The 20,646-nt window shown below is 43.1% G+C and overlaps 1 protein-coding gene across 1 annotated transcript in view; it reads right to left on the reverse strand.

The window, feature by feature from the left end:
* The window catches only part of LOC125457865 (erythroferrone-like), a 99,944-nt gene extending 81,365 nt beyond the window's left edge, over positions 1 to 18,579 (reverse strand). Inside the window, exon 1 of the mRNA XM_048542574.2 lies at positions 17,729 to 18,579. Coding sequence (XP_048398531.1) covers positions 17,729 to 17,893 — 165 coding nt within the window. The 5' untranslated portion in view covers positions 17,894 to 18,579. The remainder of the gene's footprint in view (positions 1 to 17,728) is intronic.
* Between the last annotated feature and the right edge of the window lie 2,067 nt (positions 18,580 to 20,646).

Here is a 20,646-nt window from a genome sequence, read left to right on the forward strand (position 1 = left end):
GAACACCGGGTGGAGGCTAAAGAAAAAGGAAGGGGTGCCATCACATCAACTGAATCCTCACTTCCTGATGAATATTTAACACAATGAAAGCATTGTCCAATTTTAGTGTTGAAGCTACTGACTGCGAAATTCATGAGAAATGCAATATCAAACATACCTAGGTGAGGTAAGTTATTTGGTAGATTCAGAGTGAAGTTCTCCCTATACTGTCTAATCAAACATTTCTCATGTGCAGAATAGGTTGGAAATAGAATGAAGCTGTTTCTTAATATTTTTAATCAACCTGGTCGGAGGTTCTGTTGCACAGCGTTGGAACAGGTGGGACTTGAATCCAGGCCTCCCAGCTGCCCACCACATGACCTCCTCAAGTTGTCTCTGTACTGTTCCTTTGAGCACATGCAAGTTAGGATAGGAATAGGACCCTGCTTGAAATACGGTGAAGCTTTATTGAACACTTCACCACCAAGGGTAGGTACAGCATGAGTTAATAGTGTAAAATAGCCCTATATGTCCCCATCAAAATTCTCAAGGGCATGGACAATTTGAGTTAGGTAAATATCAAATCTCTTGCTACACTGTCCCATTAAGCACTCTCAGGCCAGGCATAGTGCAGGTTTTGATACAGAATAAAACTCCCTCTATGCATTCCCAATAATTATGCCCAACTAGCTGACATTACCACTCCTTCTCAATCTCTCCCTTTGCTGAGGCATAGTAACACTTATGTTAAACCACACCATCATCTTTCTCTAATGAACGAGCAATCCTGTGCTCTGGTAGGACAATGGTGACTTTGCTATCTACCTTTTAATTATGTCAGTTCCAACTCCAGTAAAGTGTGTCCTCATACATGAGTGTGTTGTTATCATTTCCCCTGTTGACTATGTCTTGATATCTTTTTGTGAGAATCTAGTCCAACTGGGAACACCAATATTTTATCATCTTCATCAGCGCTTGCCATCCTAAATAAACTGGGTGCCTCTTTGAATTGATACTGATATTATACCAACTGGTGACATTCTTAGGCAGGTAAGATTGAATGGCACAGAATGCCTAGATTCAAGAATCTTTAAACCACAGTTAAATTGGAAAATTCACTGGAATTATTCCTGGTAAACGTGATGGAATTCTGGTAACTAATATTGTAATAAGCAGGTTCCTGCACTGGTGCAACAATATTTATGTAGCTATGTATCATGAGAGGGCTGCAGTATGAACTGAGAACTGAAGTTTATCATCTTCATCAGCGCTTGCCATCCTAAATAAACTGGGTGCCTCTTTGAATTGATACTGATATTATACCAACTGGTGACATTCTTAGGCAGGTAAGATTGAATGGCACAGAATGCCTAGATTCAAGAATCTTTAAACCACAGTGAAATTGGAAAATTCACTGGAATTATTCCTGGTAAACGTGATGGAATTCTGGTAACTAATATTGTAATAAGCAGGTTCCTGCACTGGTGCAACAATATTTATGTAGCTATGTATCATGAGAGGGCTGCAGTATGCACTGAGAACTGATCACAAGCCCAATAAGCCAACCCCTCTCATAACATTATGCACCCTCTAACCAGCTTAGACATTTTGCAATTCCAAGATAGAACTTTTGTTTGTGCCATTGGTTACACAGAGATTGCCACAAATTCAGAGATTTTGACCCAACATCACAAACTGGCTGATTCCATAGAACCCTAGAAAAGTTATAGCATAGAAAGAGCCGACACAGCCCACCTAACTGAGTAACCTAGCCGCCCATTCTAAACCCACTTAGCTGGTCCATAGCAGGTTACAGCTCTTCAGGTGCAGATCCATGTTGCTTTTAAATGAGTCAACTCAATCTCAAAACCAGTTACACACCTCATAAGACATTCCAACATTCCCAATGAGAGACATGAACCTAGTGTTCATCAGCGCAGATAACCACCTTTATGTCAATCAAACCTTAGCACCAACAATTCCTATTTTTGATTTGATATTTGTCCAGCTGCTTTTAAACAAGCTAATCTTCCTGCTCTTGACAGCTCAAATGTTTTGGCAATAGGCATGAGATCCTTGTTGGAGATACAGGTGTACAATTACCTGAGACATTCCACTGTCTGCCATTTAAATGAAAGAATAAGCATAGTTGCAGTATAATACAGGCTGCAAATAGAAATTGAGGGTAATGTTAGCAAGGCTGAAACTATTGCCCATCGCTACTTGGAAGGAGTATTGAGCCTTCTCCTTAAAGTGCTCCTGGCCTTGTGGTGATGCTGCTCCCACCACGTTATCAGGCAGGAAGTCCCGGGGATTTGATCCATCAGTGATGAAGCAACGTTAAGAAATGTCTTGGTCAGGGTGGGCTGGAGGGGAAATGTGTGTGTGATGATCCTCTTTGCTTCTCCTGTCCTTCTTGGGGGTAGAGGTCACAGGGGAAGGGGATCCTTTCAAAGTAATCTCGATGATTCGCTGCAGTATATCCTATAACTTTTACGTATTAGAGCCACAACATAATATCTGCAGTAATAGAGCATATGAATCAAGTAGCAACAGAAAAAAATCAAGCAAATGGCTGGGCCTTGGGCAATGACAGCAGAGTGACGCAATGGTTAGCACTGCTGCCTCACAGTACCAGGGACCCAGGTTCAGTTCTATCCTCAGGTAACTATCTGTGTGGAGTTTGCATGATTTCTTCATGTCTATGTGGGTTTCCTCTGGGTTCTCTGGTTTCCTCTCACATTCCAAAAATATGCAGGTTAATGTGGATTCACCACGCTAAATTGTCCATGATGTCTAGGCATGTGCATGTTGGGTGGATTAACCGTGGGAAATGTGGGGTTACAGGTATAGGCCAGGGGTGTAGTTCTGGGTGGGATGCTATTTAGAAGGTTGATGTGGACTCAGTGGGATGAATGGCCTACTTCCACATGGTAGGGATTCTACATTGAGCACCTTATGTGTTATTGCAGCTACAACTATCAATATGGATTTGCTTATGAATGCTGGAGGTGAGCCACTCTTTGTATCCTGTTCAAATTCTGCCATGGGCTTATAAGCTTGGTGTTGATATGGTTGGCCCAGCAAGTCATCCGATCAGCAGCAGCCTCCCCTGACATGCTAATGCTATTGAATTTGGTGCTAGTGGAGGCCCTAGGCGGCCTAAACCGACAGGTCTCACAGTTGGTTACATGATGGGTTGTGCCGAACTATGTGAAGTCATCAGTCACAAGTCTGACCTGAGGGAAAGTCATTGATAAAGCAGCTGAAGGCAGGGGAGCTGAGGATGCTTCACTTGGGAATTGCCCCAGTGATGTCCCAGAGTTCAGAAAGTTGGTCACTGTCAAGCCTAAGTACATTGTGTCAGGAATGAGTCTCTGGGAGACTCGCTCTTTGGCACTAAATAACCTCAGGTTTTGCTTTGTTACTTGATGCTATACTTTACTCATTAATATTGAAAGCAACTGATCTCACCTTGCTCCTGGTGTTTAGTTTCTTTCTCCACGTCAGGCTCAAGATTGTGAGGGGTTTAGAACCAGTGGGATCAGCCTTCTGCTAATGATTGGGAGGAGGAAGCTAGGAGAACAATTGGCCAGGTGATATTTATCTGTTTATCTTGGGGCTAGAATAGACCCTGGACAATGTTCTGACTCTCCTAACTGTGCTGGAGCTGGCTGACTCTAGAAGTGGCTGATTTAATTGTGCAGATCTGCAGCACAATAGCCGGTTCTGTAGGCACTGTTTATCGTGTTGTGACTGTAGTTTTTTTCTCCAGTGATCTACTCATGCCTTCTGTGTCCCTTGGTTTTGTAAAGTCCTGGATCCTGTTTCCTGTCAGCACTCTTTTTTTTCCCATTTCAATCTGTCATCCAACCCACTTTATCTACAATTCTGGCCTCAGAATTCTTTTTATTTTTCTTTACTGAACCTTCTCTAATCTATCAGTGTCTATTTGACAGGCGGGTGCCGAAAAGTGCACGTAGTGTATTAACCCGCATGTAAGAACAGAGTTTTTTGATTCTTCGCTCATAGCAAGATATCTTGCACACCATAAGCATGCACAAAAATAATAATGCTGTCTGGAAATTTCCCTCGACTGATTTTATTAGCTGAAAAGTCATTGCCGTAGCCTCATTTCTTAGGTGTACACTTCAGTTTAAATTTAGAATACAGCCTTCAGTCATAATAGTAACAGAATAGCCGCTAATAATTATTTGCAACAGAGGACTGTACATGTTTAGGTGAAGACTACAGTCACACCATCAACAATGGTGACCTTATAACACAGCCCTGAAATCATTCTTAGACTGAAATATCACACATTTGATACAAGAACGTCAGTCCACTGGTTAATCTAGTCCGTTCACGACTCAGGTACTGGGAGCCACACTAATCATTTATCAAAACCTGTCATTAGTCTGGTACTGGGTCTCAGACCATTCATTAAGTAGTCACAAGGAACAATGTCATTCATTAACGGGTACAGGAACCAACCAATTTATAAATCTGACAATTAGTAGAGAACAACCATTCATTAATCAGATACAGCTAGGGCATCAGGTCATTAATTGATCTGATACACTGGGCAACTGGATACTGGGGCCTGAGCTATTCATTTTTCAGTGACAGGGGATTTGGCCTTACACTGATGCACAGAGATGGCTGGGGCCCTTGACAGGAATCTGAATTGGTATGTCTGTGCTGCTGATCAGTCATTGCAGCAATTGGATACAAGAGTTTGGTAATGACTGCAATTCAATCTATCAGTCAGCGTGGCAATTACAGGACATCACTCGGCACGGGGATGTGCATAGCGCCAGGCAGCAGAGAGCAGTTATTGCAAGAATCAGATACAAGAGACGGGTCATTAGATTAATCAAGGGTCGAATATCTATCATTGTAGGAGCCTGTTGGAGAACATCAGTCATTCCCGAAGTCAAGCCCAGTGCCACAATCAGTGCATTAATCAGCAAACTCCTCTATCTAGCAGTCATATCTACATCCCTTCTTTATTTTCCACCTTTTTTTCTGCTTCTCTCTCCTTCTTCTGATAGTGCTATCATACTGGGGCTCAGTTCATTGAATACTGATGGTCTATATGCTGGGGTGGGTGGGCTTCAACAGTGTTACAGCCTGGACAGAAATTGTCACCGAACCTGAATCTAATGTATGCTTTGGCTTTTCCAGTTGAAAATTACTCGGCAGCAACTTAATTGGGAAACTTGATCCACTTCTCCCCTCCTTCAAGTTCACTGAGACATTCATAGTGCCAGCCTTTGTTTGGTTTGGCGATCAAGTAATAAATGGGTTCAACGGACAGAGTATTATATACACTCACATTGGTGAGCTCTAAACCTGGCATCCATGAGGTAGTTGAGCGATCAGCTGCAATGGCTTTGAATTCCTACACAATCTGTAACCTTTTGGCCCGACATATGGCTCCACAGCTATCAAGGCAAGAAACCAATCTTATTTCAATGAGAAGTACAAGGGAGCATGCAAGGAGGAACACCATGCATGCCTGAAACTGAGGTACCAACTTGGTGAAGCAACAACAACAAGCCATACACAAATGCTAAACAGTAGCATCTGATAGGCAGAGCAATATGGATTCATGAAGAATCATGGGTGGATGAGATCATATTTCTGCAGTTCAGCTACATGCCACCAAGAACACATGAATTTGGAAAAGGAGTAGATTTTGACTCCCCTGAACTTGGTCAGCTGTTCAATAACATCATGGCCGGTCTGTAGGTGACCTCTAAACCATTTTCTTAACTGCTCTGCAGAACCTTGATTCCCTATTTGGTTCAAAATCAAATGAACTCAGCCTTAAATTTATGCAATAACCCTGCTTCCGCTGCTATCTGGAGAACAGATTCCACAGATTAACAATCAGCAGAAAGAAAGATTTCTCCTCTACACTATCTAGAATGGGAGACCCTTAATATAAGTCCCATAGTTCACAACTCGTCCAGAAGGAGAAACATGTACACAACACCACTGTATCAAACACCCCAAGAATCATATATGTTTCAATAAGATTGATTCTCAGTCTTCTATACTTCAAGGGACAAGGCCACATTTCTTAAAAAAAAATCCATACATATGATTTGGGCACTGCTAGCTAGGGTATAGGTAACTACAGTGCCATTAGGAAGGGCTTTCCCAGATTTTGACAGATTGACACTGAAGAACTGGTGATATACCAAGTCAAGATGATGCATGGCTTGGAGGGGAATTTGTGTTCCTCTGCATGTGATGCCCTTGTCCTTCTAAATGGGAAAAGTCAGAGGTTTGGAAGAGGATCCATGATGCATTGTCATTGACAGAAAGGAATGTTGAAGCCAGTGGATATGGTGACAACTAAGTATTTACTTTGTGCTGAGTGGTGCTAAGCTTCTTGACTGTTGTTGGTGCTGAACCCATCAGGTAAGTGGGAAGTACTCCATTACGATCATGATATACGCCTTGCAGACAGTAAATGGCATCTACCTGGGATTGCAGGTGAGCTACATTTTGCTGACTTCCTAGCCTCTGTTTTGCTCCTAGAAAGCGCAGTACTTATATGGCCAGTTGAGCTCAATTTCTGAATGATTGTAATCTCCAGAATGTTAACAGAGGACATTTCAGCAATAGCAATGCTATTGAATGACTAGAAACAATGGTTAGATTTTGTCTTGCTGGAAATGCTCATTGTCTGTCACTTGATCCCTATTTGCATTGAGGAATGAACCTAGCAAATCAATACCAAAGTCAAGGGTGAATTTTTTTCATCTGGAAGAGCCGAATGAGTGATCAGCTTCAGCCCCCTCTTGGGGCCTCCAACTCCAGAATTTCCTGTCTCCAGGCAACTCAATTCACTCTACATGAAAGTACAAAATGATTTTAAGCATTGGTAATAACAAAAGCTTTGGGTCCTGACTATGTCATGGTAGTCATGTGGAAAATTGAAAAATAATGAAAGAACTGCGGGCGCTGTAAATCAGGAGCATTAACAGAAATCGCTGGAAGAGCTCAGCAGGTAGCATCTGTCAGAGTTAATGTCTTGGGCTGAATGACCCTCCTTTAAAATGGCTCTTAACAGAACTGAACTTCTGAGGAAAGTTCACTCGACCCGAAACATTAACTTGTGATTTCTCTCCACAAATGTTGCCAGAGCTGCTGAGCTTTCCAGCAATTTTTGTTTTTTTGGTGTGAATGTGGAAAATTGCCCAGCTATGTCTTGTTCATAAAAAGTAGGACAAATTCAAACTGGCCAATTACCAGTCCAACAGTCTACTAACCATGTTAAAAAGTGCTGGAGCAGGTGAGGTGATAGAGACCGGCCTTAGCAACAAGACCACATTTGACCGAGTGTGGTATCAAGCATGAGCAAAATTGAAGTCAGTGGCACTTTAGGGAGAATCTCTCAACTGGTCGGAGTCATACTTTGCACAAAGGACAATAGTGGCCTGGCCAGTGATACTCACATTGAATAAATAAACAAATAAAGCAATAGATTGCTCCTTTGCCAAATTCTGTCATACATCTGGGTCTGTGAGGAACACGTTCTGAAGATTAAAAAAAATTACGGCAAATACTGGAAGTCTAAAATTTGTTTTTATGTTCTGAAGGTATTTTAGTGTCTTATGGTATTTTTATTGTCTTTTGTTTGTTACCTTTTCTGTTTGCCTTTTGTAATTAAACAATTGTTAGTGAGTTTAAACTGGAAATGGCAGCTTGACATTGTTTATTCCTGCATAACGTGATATACATTAGTTAGAATGATCGCCAGTCCTGTGACACATATTCTACTCACTGGATAAGTATACAGATTCTAAGGAGATGCATTCTCTTCTATTTACTTTAAGTACTAGCTTAAACTACTCGCACAAAATGTTAACCATTATACTGCAGCACTGGATTAGATTTCAGCCTGATATATGAGGTGCAGCAAATGGTCCTATCATATAATAGAAATGAAAAGTTCTGCTCTATAAAAACTGCTTACTATGACTGGAATAGTAGCAGACTTTAATAATTTGAGTTGCAAAGAGACTTTTAAAATGTACACTTTGAAGAAAGATCACTCTAAGATAATTTCACAGTTTTCAAAATTCTCAGAGTTTGATACAGTTGTTTCAGACAATTTGCAATACTAGAGGTATAAAATACAAAAATATTGTTTGGGAAGTTTGGAGCAAATCAAATTACTTCTCAGCTAAGGAACCAGACGTAAAACATATTGAAAGAAATGTTGTAGTTGACTTCAAGAAGCAGCTGAATGTGCTTCTGGATAGAGATTGTTTGAAGAAAATGGTTGAATCTAATGGACAGCTTTTTTGTCTAATGGGTATGCATTGGTTTAACTGTTGCTATCCTTAAACACAGCCTTATAAACACTTTGAAATTCCTCCATCCTAATCCATTGACAATCTTCTATGTTGCTGTGAACCTGGTTTCTTGTTTATATCAATCCTGATCTCAGAACTTGCTCTGTTTCTGCTATATAGCACCGAAATCATCAACCAGAGACAGCTTTAAATGATATCAAAATCAAGAAATCTTTGTGACCTTCATTGGGATGATTGTGTACAAACAAGTTGACTTTATCATTTCAACAGAAACATCTCCCCACTCTCACCAGCACTCAGAAACACAAGAATAGCTCATACCCTGAATACTACTATTCTCAAGTCATCACTGTTTTGAATTATCTGTACATTATCAGCCACTGTTGCTAGGTTAAAAACGGTAACATCTTTCCCAGCAGCTCCATGGTTGTGCCTTTATCATTTTGGTTAAACAAGACTGTTCACACCCCTACACTCCCCTTCTGCACCTTTTAAATGTAACTTTGGGTAGACAAAATATGCTGGCCTTGCTACTAATGCCCACATCCTTGGAAAGAATTTTTTTAAAACTCATGTGGAACAGGAATGAGTACAGGAGGACTGACATACAGGAGGTTATAAAGGCGAAGGACTAAGGTTCAGAATACAGGTTACCACCAATGTTGAGTAAATCATCAGAGATGCCTCGATGAATCAGAATGTGTTGATACGGGGAGATAAGGTCATTCAGTCGACGTGTGCATGTAGCATTGAACAGAAGCTCTCACAAGACATCCCAGGGAAGTGTTAGTGAGGTTCAACTGCAGCCCCATAATCTATCGTCGAAAGAAGTGTGCCCTCTACTGTAAGCTAGCAGAATGGCTCATGCTCTCCTGCCTCAGCTCCATTGTGATTTAGGAGGCCAAGGGAGCAGAGTTCACAAAGGAGATTTGCAAAAAACATGCCAGCAACATTCTCCTTCCATAATGCTCAGAACACATACTTCATCAGAGCAATATCACAAATTCCAAATCCTAAACTAACTGCATGATGCATTAAAGATAATAAAATGTGAGGCTGGATGAACACAGCAGGCCAAGCAGCATCTCAGGAGCACAAAAGCTGACGTTTCGGGCCTAGACCCTTCATCAGAGAGGGGGATGGGGGGAGGGTTCTGGAATAAATAGGGAGAGAGGGGGAGGCGGACCGAAGATGGAGAGAAAAGAAGATAGGTGAAGAGAGTATAGGTGGGGAGGTGGGGAGGGGATAGGTCAGTCCAGGGAAGACGGACAGGTCAAGGAGGTGGGAAGAGGTTAGTAGGTAGATGGGGGTGCGGCTTGGATTGGGAGGAAGGGATGAGTGAGAGGAAGAACCGGTTAGGGAGGTAGAGACAGGTTGGACTGGTTTTGGGATGCAGTGGGTGGAGGGGATGAGCTGGGCTGGTTGTGTGGTGCAGTGGGGGGAGGGGACGAACTGGGCTGGTTTAGGGATGCAGTTGGGGAAGGGGAGATTTTGAAACTGGTGAAGTCCACATTGATACCATTAGGCTGCAGGGTTCCCAGGCGGAATATGAGTTGCTGTTCCTGCAACCTTTGGGTGGCATCATTGTGGCACTGCAGGAGGCCCATGATGGACATGTCATCTAAAGAATGGGAGGGGGAGTGGAAATGGTTTGCGACTGGGAGGTGCAGTTGTTTGTTGCGAACTGAGCGGAGGTGTTCTGCAAAGCGGTCTCCAAGCCTCCGCTTGGTTTTCCCAATGTAGAGGAAGCCACACCAGGTACAGTGGATGCAGTATACCACATTGGCAGATGTGCAGGTGAACCTCTGCTTAATGTGGAATGTCATCTTGGGGCCTGGGATAGGGGTGAGGGAGGAGGTGTGGGGGCAAGTGTAGCATTTCCTGCAGTTGCAGGGGAAGGTGCCGGGTGTGGTGGGGTTGGAGGGCAGTGTGGAGCGAACAAGGGAGTCACGGAGAGAGTGGTCTCTCCGGAAAGCAGACAGGGGTGGTGATGGAAAAATGTCTTGGGTGGTGGGGTCGGATTGTAGATGGCGGAAGTGTCGGAGGATGATGCGTTGTATCCGGAGGTTGGTGGGGTGGTGTGTGAGAACGAGGGGGATCCTCTTAGGGTGGTTGTGGTGGGGGCGGCGTGTGAGGGGTGTCCCTCACATCCCTAACACGCCGTCCCTGCCACAACCGCCCTAAGAGGATCCCTCTCGTTCTCACACACCACCCCACCAACCTCCGGATACAACGCATCATCCTCCGACACTTCCGCCATCTACAATCCGACCTCACCACCCAAGACATTTTTCCATCCCCACCCCTGTCTGCTTTCCGGAGAGACCACTTACTCCGTGACTCCCTTGTTCGCTCCACACTGCCCTCCAACCCCACCACACACGGCACCTTCCCCTGCAACCGCAGGAAATGCTACACTTGCCCCCACACCTCCTCCCTCACCCCTATCCCAGGCCCCAAGATGACATTCCACATTAAGCAGAGGTTCACCTGCACATCTGCCAATGTGGTATACTGCATCCATTGTACCCGGTGTGGCTTCCTCTACATTGGGGAAACCAAGCGGAGGTTTGGAGACCGCTTTGCAGAACACCTCCGCTCAGTTTGCAACAAACAACTGCACCTCCCAGTCGCAAACCATTTCCACTCCCCCTCCCATTCTTTAGATGACATGTCCATCATGGGCCTCCTGCAGTGCCAAAATGATGACACCCAAAGGTTGCAGGAACAGCAACTCATATTCCACCTGGGAACCCTGCAGCCTAATGGTATCAATGTGGACTTCACCAGTTTCAAAATCTCCCCTTCCCCAACTCCATCCCTAAACCAGCCCAGTTCGTCCCCTCCCCCCACTGCACCACACAACCAGCCCAGCTCATCCCCTCCACCCACTGCATCCCAAAACCAGTCCAACCTGTCTCTACCTCCCTAACCGGTTCTCCCTCTCACCCATCCCTTCCTCCCACCCCAAGCCACACCCCCATCTACCTACTAACCTCCTCCCACCTCCTTGACCTGTCCGTCTTCCCTGGACTGACCTATCCCCTCCCCACCTCCCCACCTATACTCTCTCCACCTATCTTCTTTTCTCTCCATCTTCGGTCCGCCTCCCCCTCTCTCCCTATTTATTCCAGAACCCTCACCCCATCCCCCTCTCTGATGAAGGGTCTAGGCCCGAAACGTCAGCTTTTGTGCTCCTGAGATGCTGCTTGGCCTGCTGTGTTCATCCAGCCTCACATTTTATTATCTTGGAATTCTCCAGCATCTGCAGTTCCCATTATCTCTGCATGATGCATTTGTTTCTTTCCCAGTTGTGTTACTTTCTAAGACATGAGTAGAAGCTGAATCAGAAGCTGTTGGAATGGCCTGTCTTGGGGAATCATACTGTGTCTCTAACTTGTCCTGGGAGAGGACAAGAGGGAATTTTACTCTGTCTTTGACCCCATACTGTACCTCTCCTGGGAGTATTTAATGTTAGCAGTGTGGTGGGACCTTTCCTTTGGATCTTCACAGGGAGTGTTTGATGGGGAGAACATAGAGAGAGATTTACTTGATACTGAACCCACGTTGTACCTGATCTGAAAGGGCATCTGAGAAATTTTTATTCTCAAGTAGACTGTTTTTGCAATTGACCTGAGAGTGAAGCTTTTGTACTGCAAATTTTGCATGAAATTTTCTCAATGGCTTAAACATTCACAAGAGAGCCTGTCGTATTTTGCTTTGTGGGATGAACAGTCTTGAAGGGCTGAATTACCTTCACCCAACCCACACTTTATGTTGATCAGTGGGTTTCACTTATTCAACTAAACATGAACTCCAACCATTGTCGAGGAAAAGCAGCCTTTAGCTTTCCCAATAACCTTCTACTCTTCAAATCTCTGTAATGGAAATTAGAGCGAAAACAATCCAAATGTACAATAAAACAGTTCACCGCAAACCATCTACAAATGCTATTTTTTTTCAATTCTGCTTGCTTACAGAGCCAAAGGTGTAAAACTTTATAATAATGTTGGGGATCATGACTAAACAGGAAATGTTCAAAATGCTACTTGAAACTGGAGTGGACTAAAGGAATCAGCAATGAGTGATAGATAGGCGATATATGAAGAGATGACAATCCATCATAGTCATGGTCTCAGTCTTGTTGGTTGAATGATTTCAGTAAATTCACTTCTCAAGAAGCACATTACCTCTACAGTTTAAGATGTTGATAGGAATGGTCCATTTCCATTTTGGGTCAACAACAGGTTTAAGGTGTCAACACTGGGGGACTTAGTGATGATGGTTGTATTGTGGGCCAGGAGAGGTTAATGGAGCTACATCTTCTCTTATCATCTCCTTATCCATGTGACCATATTCACAGCCAGGTGTCCGTTTTGGAAGAAGTTCTTCACATCTTGCTTATCATATGTCCTTTGATAATCCATGGTTATGTTATTCAACTGTCTTTTTTAATCCACAGTCTGTGACTTGGTTGAAAATTGGCATTGAGTTTATCAATCAGGACCTGTCTTTCAAAAATCATTAGTCCGTGAGTTTTAAAGAGTTCACTGATTTAACAAGCCGAAATTAACATTTATTATCTTGCATTTGATTTTCCCTGTTATGTCCTTAAATTTCTCAAATCTTTCTGGATATTTGTTACATGGTTCATTTTTAGAACCAACTAAAAATGATTTTTGTCTAACTTCTAGATTGACTTTATCGAGCTACTTATTTTCCAGTCAGAAAGCATCTTACCCTACTTATAGATAGGAGGAACTGCCGATGCTGGAGTCTGAGATAACAAGGTGGGGAGTTGGATGAACACAGCAGGCCAGGCAGCATCAGAGGAGCAGGAAACCTGATGTTTTGGGTCTGGGCTTCTTCTGAGGAAGGATCCAGACTCGAAATGTCAACTTTCTTGCTCCTCTGATGCTGCCTGGTCTACTGTGTTCATCCAGCTCTACACCTTGTTATCTTATGCATCTTATACCTCTCCTAAAACTAGTTTGCTCTTTATCAGTTGGTAACACTCTTGTATCTGAATCATGGGTCCAAATCCCACTTCAGGGCTTCATCACAAAAACTCAGTCTGACTTAAGTACTGTATTGAGGCGGTGTTGCACTGTTAGAGGTACTTTCTTTCAGATTAGACATTAAACTGAGGCCCCATTGCCGATTTGGGAGGAGGCAAAAAATCCTGTGATGCAATTTCAAAGAAGGCCCCGGCAATTATCCCTCATGTCCTGACCTACATTTAACACTCAACCAACATCACAACAAAAAACAAATACCTGAGATAATAGGAACTGCAGATGCTGGAGAATCCGCGATAACAAAGTGTGGAGCTGGATGAACACAGCAGGCCAAGCAGCATCTTAGGAGCACAAAAGCTGACTTTTCGGGCCTAGACCCTTTCTGATGAAGGATCTAGGCTTGAAACGTCAGCTTTTGAGTTCCTAAGATGCTGCTTGGCCTGCTGTGTTCATCCAGCTCCACACTTTGTTACATCAAAAAATAAGTACCCGGGGTCTTTCTTGCATTGCCATTTGTGGGGATTTGCTGCATACAAATTGGCTGCCACATTTTCAACATTAAGGAAGTGACTGCTCTTCAAAAGTGTGGAGTTTTATACATCATGAGAGGCATGGATGAAGTTATTAGCCAAGGTCTTTTTCACAGGGTAGGGGAGTCCAAAACTAGAGGGCATAGGTTTAAGGTGAGAGGGGAAAGATTTAAAAGGAACCTAAGGGGCATTGTCTTCACACAGAGAGAGGTGTGTGTATGGAATGAGCTGCCAGAAGAAGTGTTGGAGGCTGGTAGAATTACAACATTTAAAAGGCACCTGGATGGGTACATGAATAGGATGAGTTTAGACAGATATGGGCCAAATGCTGGCAAATGGGATTAGATCAGTTTAGCATATCTGGTCAACATGGATGAGTTGGACTGAAACATCTATTTCTGAGCTGTGCAAGTCTATTACTCTATGACCCTACTTTATTAACCATTAAGAGGTCTGAGACCTCCAATGTCTATGAAAGGTGCTTTGAATTCCATTTTGGTAACTTTTCAATGTGAGATTTATCAGGTTTCCGTCACTAAAAAACAATGTTTTGTTGTCTTTCAGGACCTCTTGGTCTGCCTCTGCTAAGAGCATTTGCAATGCTGTATTCTTCCTTGATGGGGATACAGCATAACTAAGAAAACATTTTTAAGTAATGTATTCTAAACATACCCATTTGTATAGTCATTTTCTGCTTTAGAATAATTCATATCTCCTGCGATGACATATCTGTCACTGTTATAAACATCTTCTTTCCTTCAAATCTTACCCTCATTTTCTCTGCAATGATTCAGTATCATGGAGTACTCCCAATGGAGACAAAGCCCCCCAATTATTTTCCAACACAAGTCAAATGACGTTTGATCATCACCACTCGTAAGAAAGTCCCTGTTCTTAGTCGCTTCCATTTTTACAATTAGTAAAATCTCTCAATCCTTTTCTTCCTTGGCCACCTTTGCTAAAATTTTATCGCCAACATATGCAACTCCTGCATGCTGAAGCAGAATTTTCATTCAGCCTACAACCCTATTCCGAATGTTTTCCTCATTGCTCACGGTCCTCAGAATAATACATTCATATTCACATTGAAACATATTGCCTGGTCCATTCAAGCTCTTGGAAGTGCTTCTTCCCTTCTGCACTTTTCTCGTTTGTTCACCAACTGCTGTCTTCTTAGCTTCCATTCTGCCTGTCCTAAAGCACTTGTGTTGATATAGACAGTAGAGTCTTTTGATGAATCTGGAATGTATCGCGTGCTGTGGCAATCAAGTGATATCAAACCAAAGCTTGGTATCAAGTTCGTCATCAATGAGCTTTCTTGGCACACAAAACTATCACTAACACCCAGGGCTGGACAATCCCATCTCTAACAGGCGTGGGCTAAGATTCTTCGCAGGTTTCTGTGACGTTGCTAGACAAAACAGTTCACCGCTTCACAAACATCAGTGACTTTATGTCTCAGTCTCTCCATCTTCATTGTTTCTTTCTTGCTTTCCACTGATTAGATCCCAGACTGTAACTCACTGCCAGGTATCCTATTCTTAAGGCTATTTATCAATTATATATGTCATAATGTATACCCAGTTACAGGGTCGAGACGAAGTGCTTCGATGACTTTTATGTTGTACAATTCTATGATTCTACTTCAACAGCCGTAAGGACTTTAGAAACTTCCAGTAGTTGTGAAAGTTGCTACATGAAATCTAGACAATGCTGGGCAAATAGTGAATCTAGATTTGATGCAGCACCTTTCACAACCATTGGATTTCTAATAGCTCTTTACCGCTAATGAAGTTGAGCCATAGAGTTGTACAGCACTTAAGCCACCCAAGCCCATCATCTCAACCCTGTAATGCACTGTTGGGTGTAAATTAAACTGCATATACATTGGCAATTAGTCTTCTGCCTCCAGAGCAAGATCAGGCTCAATATGGGGTGTTATATGTCCTATGGTCTTGGTCACACACATGACGTTGTAACGGATCATAACTACATTCATAACCTGGCTCTCTCACAAGTTGAATTTTCACTCATTTTGTTGTACACCCACCCAGAAAAAACACCCCTTACATTGTACTTTAACCGTAAGTTATTGCTCATCTATTTGTCCCCTTCCAACTTGCAGCCACATCGTTTCAAAGTGAGTTTCATTTCAGCAGCTCTTGAGAGGCTTGACTTTGGTGCAGCCCAGTCTTGGCTTTCGAACTTCACCTCTTTCTGCCATTTCGCCATTAACCTTCCCATCCCCACCCCTATCCCATCGCCTCATCCGCCACCTCTCCCACCTCGCCCAGCTCCCGGCCACAAACCCTAGCCATTACCCAAATACAAAGCAAAAGGCAAGAGCAAACTGAGCAAACCAGCGAGAAAGTATCTGATAGAAAACTATGGGGAAACATACAGTGACAGGGGGAGTTTAAGGGTAAATAAGGAGAAAGTCAGCAAGCAGAATGAGATCATGAGGAAATGAAAGAGTAGAACGGACAAAGATCAAATTGAAAGGCTGCGAGGAAAACAGAAAGGCAAAGCTCAATTAACAGTTTCGGAACCTTTGGACGAGCTTCCAATTTGTCACTCACGCCTGAGCATCCATTATTCCATCTGCTATATATCATTCAAACCCCTTTATTACAGTCCAGTTTGGAACTCATTCCCAGCTTTACATTATGCTATGCATAAACCATCTGGAGTCCTCATTTAGATTCCAGCCTGGAACTCACTCCTGCATATCCAGTATTCTATATATAAGCCACCCAAACTCCTCAACTAACAGCGAGCTGTAGCACACTCTGGATATCCATTATTCTATATATAAACCAAGCAGACTCCGTGATCATTTTCTAGCCTGCAACTCAGCCCTGAGCAAATGCTCCTTCTAAGCTGTATGACTACACAGGAACCCGCAAGCCCCCACACAAGTTGGCTCCACTAAGTTCCTGCTTATGTGCAGCTATGTAAAATTAAAGGGCCAATGCACTTTAAAAAAAAATTCCTGCACACCACACAAAATAAAAACGGAAGGCACATTAATCCTGGATATCCATTATTCTATCTATAAACCACCTGAACCCTTCAATTTAACTCTGTTGTATAAACTTGTCTTGGTTATCCATTATTCTATACATAAGGCATTCAAACATCTTGGTTTAAGTCTAACTTGTCACTCACTTGAAGGATGTCTATTATTCTACATGCAAGCCATATGAAACACTTGATTAGATTCCTTGAACCTGACTCCCTTGGTATCTGTTATTTTATATTTAAGCCATAGGAACGCCTTGATTAAATTCCAGCCTGTAACTCATTGCCAGGCTCTTTGGTTATTTTATATTTAAACCATCTGAAGCCTTCGATTTGATTCCTCCGTGTCCTTCATTCTCTATATCCATTAGTCTATATATAAACCATACACACTCTTCACTTATTTCCAGCATGTAACTTAACTCCCAGGGTGTCTGTTATTGCACCTATAAACAATCTGAATACTTCAATTGCACCGCAGACTGTAACTCAATCCTTGGGAATACAAATCTCAAATGCTATTAAGATTCTAAAAAGAAAATCCAGATCTCTTAAAAAAGCTGCAAGGTAGAGCCGCTCCTGATTCAGACCAACAGGACTTACATGCTTTTTCCACTGAGTGTTCATGCACTCGTCCACCTTGCATTGGCACACTTTTGCATGCTCACACCATAGCATGCTCACTGACTTACACACTTCCTAACTTGCGTAGATTGACATGCACACACTCTCCACTGTGCGCTCACATGTTTACACACTCATCCGCCTTGCACAGATTCACTTACAAGCCCTCCCCACCTATCCTGGCTCTCTCACTAGCTTGCTTACCTGCCTGTTCACTCACCTGTTGACTATCTGGCACATTTATTATTTGGTCCAAATTCTTTTCCACTGGTAGGGCCTTCCTCCCCATTGTTCTCACAACACTCCGATCAGTCTGCACCAGCTTAAACAGCACAAAATCGACGCACATTGTCACGGTCAGGAACACCACGAGTGAGGCTGCCATTTGTCTCCGTGTATGTTATTGTCCACAGCAAGACAGATATGAGCATCAATGAAATGTCGTGAATTTCTGTTTTCTCTTTCTTCCAATGTGTGGATTCGATTTCACCGCTTCTGAATTAGATCCAGTTTGCACTAGGGTTTGCAGGTCCTAATACAGAATACTCACTTTCGGTTGAAGCCTCGCACTCAGGCGCTTTTCTCTACATGCTGTTATTTTTGATCCTTGAAAAATCTCGAGAAAGGAAGAATGCGATTATCTTCCAAAGAACTTTCTTTGGCGTTCCTATTTACGTGTAAGCACGTTTATTGGTGCTTCACTCATTACCCATGGGGCCTGGTCTGGATGTGTCTTAGATATAATGTCACAGAGACCTGATTGCCCACTGTCCTAAAGAAAAGCTTTGGAAACTTGTCCTGGTTGCAAACTCAGTCCAGGCAAATGAACACTTTCCCCATCATTATTAACAATGAAACCTTGCTTTGAGAATCAGCCTTCTCTCTTAGGTGATGGGAAGTCCCGTTGATAATTGCCTGATCTCTTAGCCTCAGGTGACAAGGCTGTCCTGGCCTTTTCTGTCTCGCATCTCCTTTCACTGAACATGTAAAGGTCTCTGTCTGCCTCTCTCTCTGCTTCTTGTGGCGTTTCCCTGTGTAAATATCTGACCTTCTGTCAAGCTGATGCTCAGGTTCCCGCCTCAGCTCTGCCAGACAACAACAGGGCTGCTTCTCATTCCACACCTACTTCAAGTTACAGAACTTAACTCTGTAACAGCCGCAGTCCTCAGCAATAACCATCCCTTGTCATTTTTCACACACAAGGAAGAAGGGAACACTTCACTTTCATTCAGCCCCGAGTGCATCTTAGCTTCAGTTCTGAAATGTGTGCACAATACCTGGGTTAAAAAAAATGATTCAGCTCTGTCTAACATACACTATATGATTTAATATGTATAGCAATGTTAGCTTCTGTATACATATGCTGTGAAATTCTATTGAGGTTAGAGAGAAAGTGGCGAGTCTGTCTTCAAGCTGAAAAACAGTACCATTTATTATCTATTTAAAGTATTTACAGAAATAGGGAGTAGAGAACATTTCTGCTGGTTCAGTCTGGGACTAAATGTATCTCACATCAGCAACCATCACCGATTCCATTCATTAGTACAATGGGACTTAACTATTATCTAACCTCAAGAGTTTTATTCTATCCCTTTAAATCAAAGATGGTGGCACCAGCAAAGTGGGCATCTGGGCTCCTGGACCCATCTATCCCAGGTGTCTGCTTCCTCCCTTCTTTCCTTAACCTTTCTATTTTCTTTCTTTTTCTTTCTCTTCGTCTTCTTCCTTGTTGGCAACGACGGCAGAGGGAATGACATCGCGGAGGGGAGCAGCCGGAGCGGGACTGATGGTGAGGCTGTGGCCTGGCATGGCAGTGAAGTCAGGGACTCCTGGTTGCGGTCGGCTTGGACCGGGGACTCCGGGCCTTGGCGAGGTGAAGGCGGTGGCAGCTCGTGGTAATGGCAGGCTCGGAGCGGGGGGTGGGGGTCTCCTGTTTGTCAGCAAGGTGTGGCGGTGGCAGTGACGGAGACCGGGGGCTTCTGGTTGTGGGGCGGGCCCAGCGATGAATAGATGGCTCCTGAAGAGTGGCAGCTGTGACGTTGGTGGGCCCAGCACAAATGGCAATGTAGGCGTGTTTTGTCAGCTGGCTCATGGTGAACGTGGCAGACGGAAATTGGACTTTCCTTCATATTTGTCTATTTTATTCTTGAATTAATCAAACTGCACCAGATTGTGGTGATAGTTGAAGCTTGTCACTGTATTTTACTTCATTGTCCCTTGCAGATACAAGTGACGATAACTCATTAAAATAAATTTCATTAAATTAGCCTAATTTAAATCATTTTAGTTTAACTATTAACACTTCTCTTACCATTCAAATACTAAAAATTGTCCTACCATTTATCCACTTTCCACTGGTGTTTTCCCTGAATACATCACCCCTCCTCTTACCCTCTGGTGTCTTTCTAACTTTAGCCTCCATCTGTCCTGCGAAGGAAAGATTGTCATTCATTTTCTTGCTGGCAGGAAGGCAGAATATTGAACAAGTTGGACGTTTAATTTTATTCAACCAATATTACCTGCAGCATAGCCATTGTAACAACAGCTATCTACGGCTCTGAAAGGGTTAATGCTGAAGAGTGCCATCGATGAGACACCAGTGAGTGATCAGAAGGTGCTGGAAATACTCAGCAGACTTGGCAGCATTTGTGGAGAAAGAAATAGAGCCAACATTTTGAGTTGAATATGACTGTTCTTCAGCAGTTCAAGGGAAGTAAAAATGTGATTGATGCGATACTGCTGAAGAAGGGTGGTAAAGGAAGAATCAAAAGGCAAATGTCTGGGATAGGTACAAAACAAGAAAGATTAAATGCCAAAGACGTCATGGAACAGAAGGAGAGGAAAGTGAGACGGGTTGTTGCAAAGAAGTGAAGCGTTTGGACAGAGTCAGAATGAATGTTACTTTAATGAACAGCTCTGTTTGAAATCTGTCTCTCTCCCTCTGTCTCTCTCTGATGCTTTGACAGAACTAATTTTCTCTTCCTCTCAGTTGTTATGGAACTCAGGCTCTAACATTCATTGGTACCTCCAATCCTTCTCTGACCCCATCCCTTCTTCCAACGCCTAACTCGGCCCATGCATTCAAATTACCGTCCTCTCTGAAGTTTTATCCCCCCTGTGCTTCCATCTCAACAAATT

Source organism: Stegostoma tigrinum, chromosome 14 (genome assembly GCF_030684315.1).
Source record: "Stegostoma tigrinum isolate sSteTig4 chromosome 14, sSteTig4.hap1, whole genome shotgun sequence".
NCBI lineage: Eukaryota > Metazoa > Chordata > Chondrichthyes > Orectolobiformes > Stegostomatidae > Stegostoma > Stegostoma tigrinum.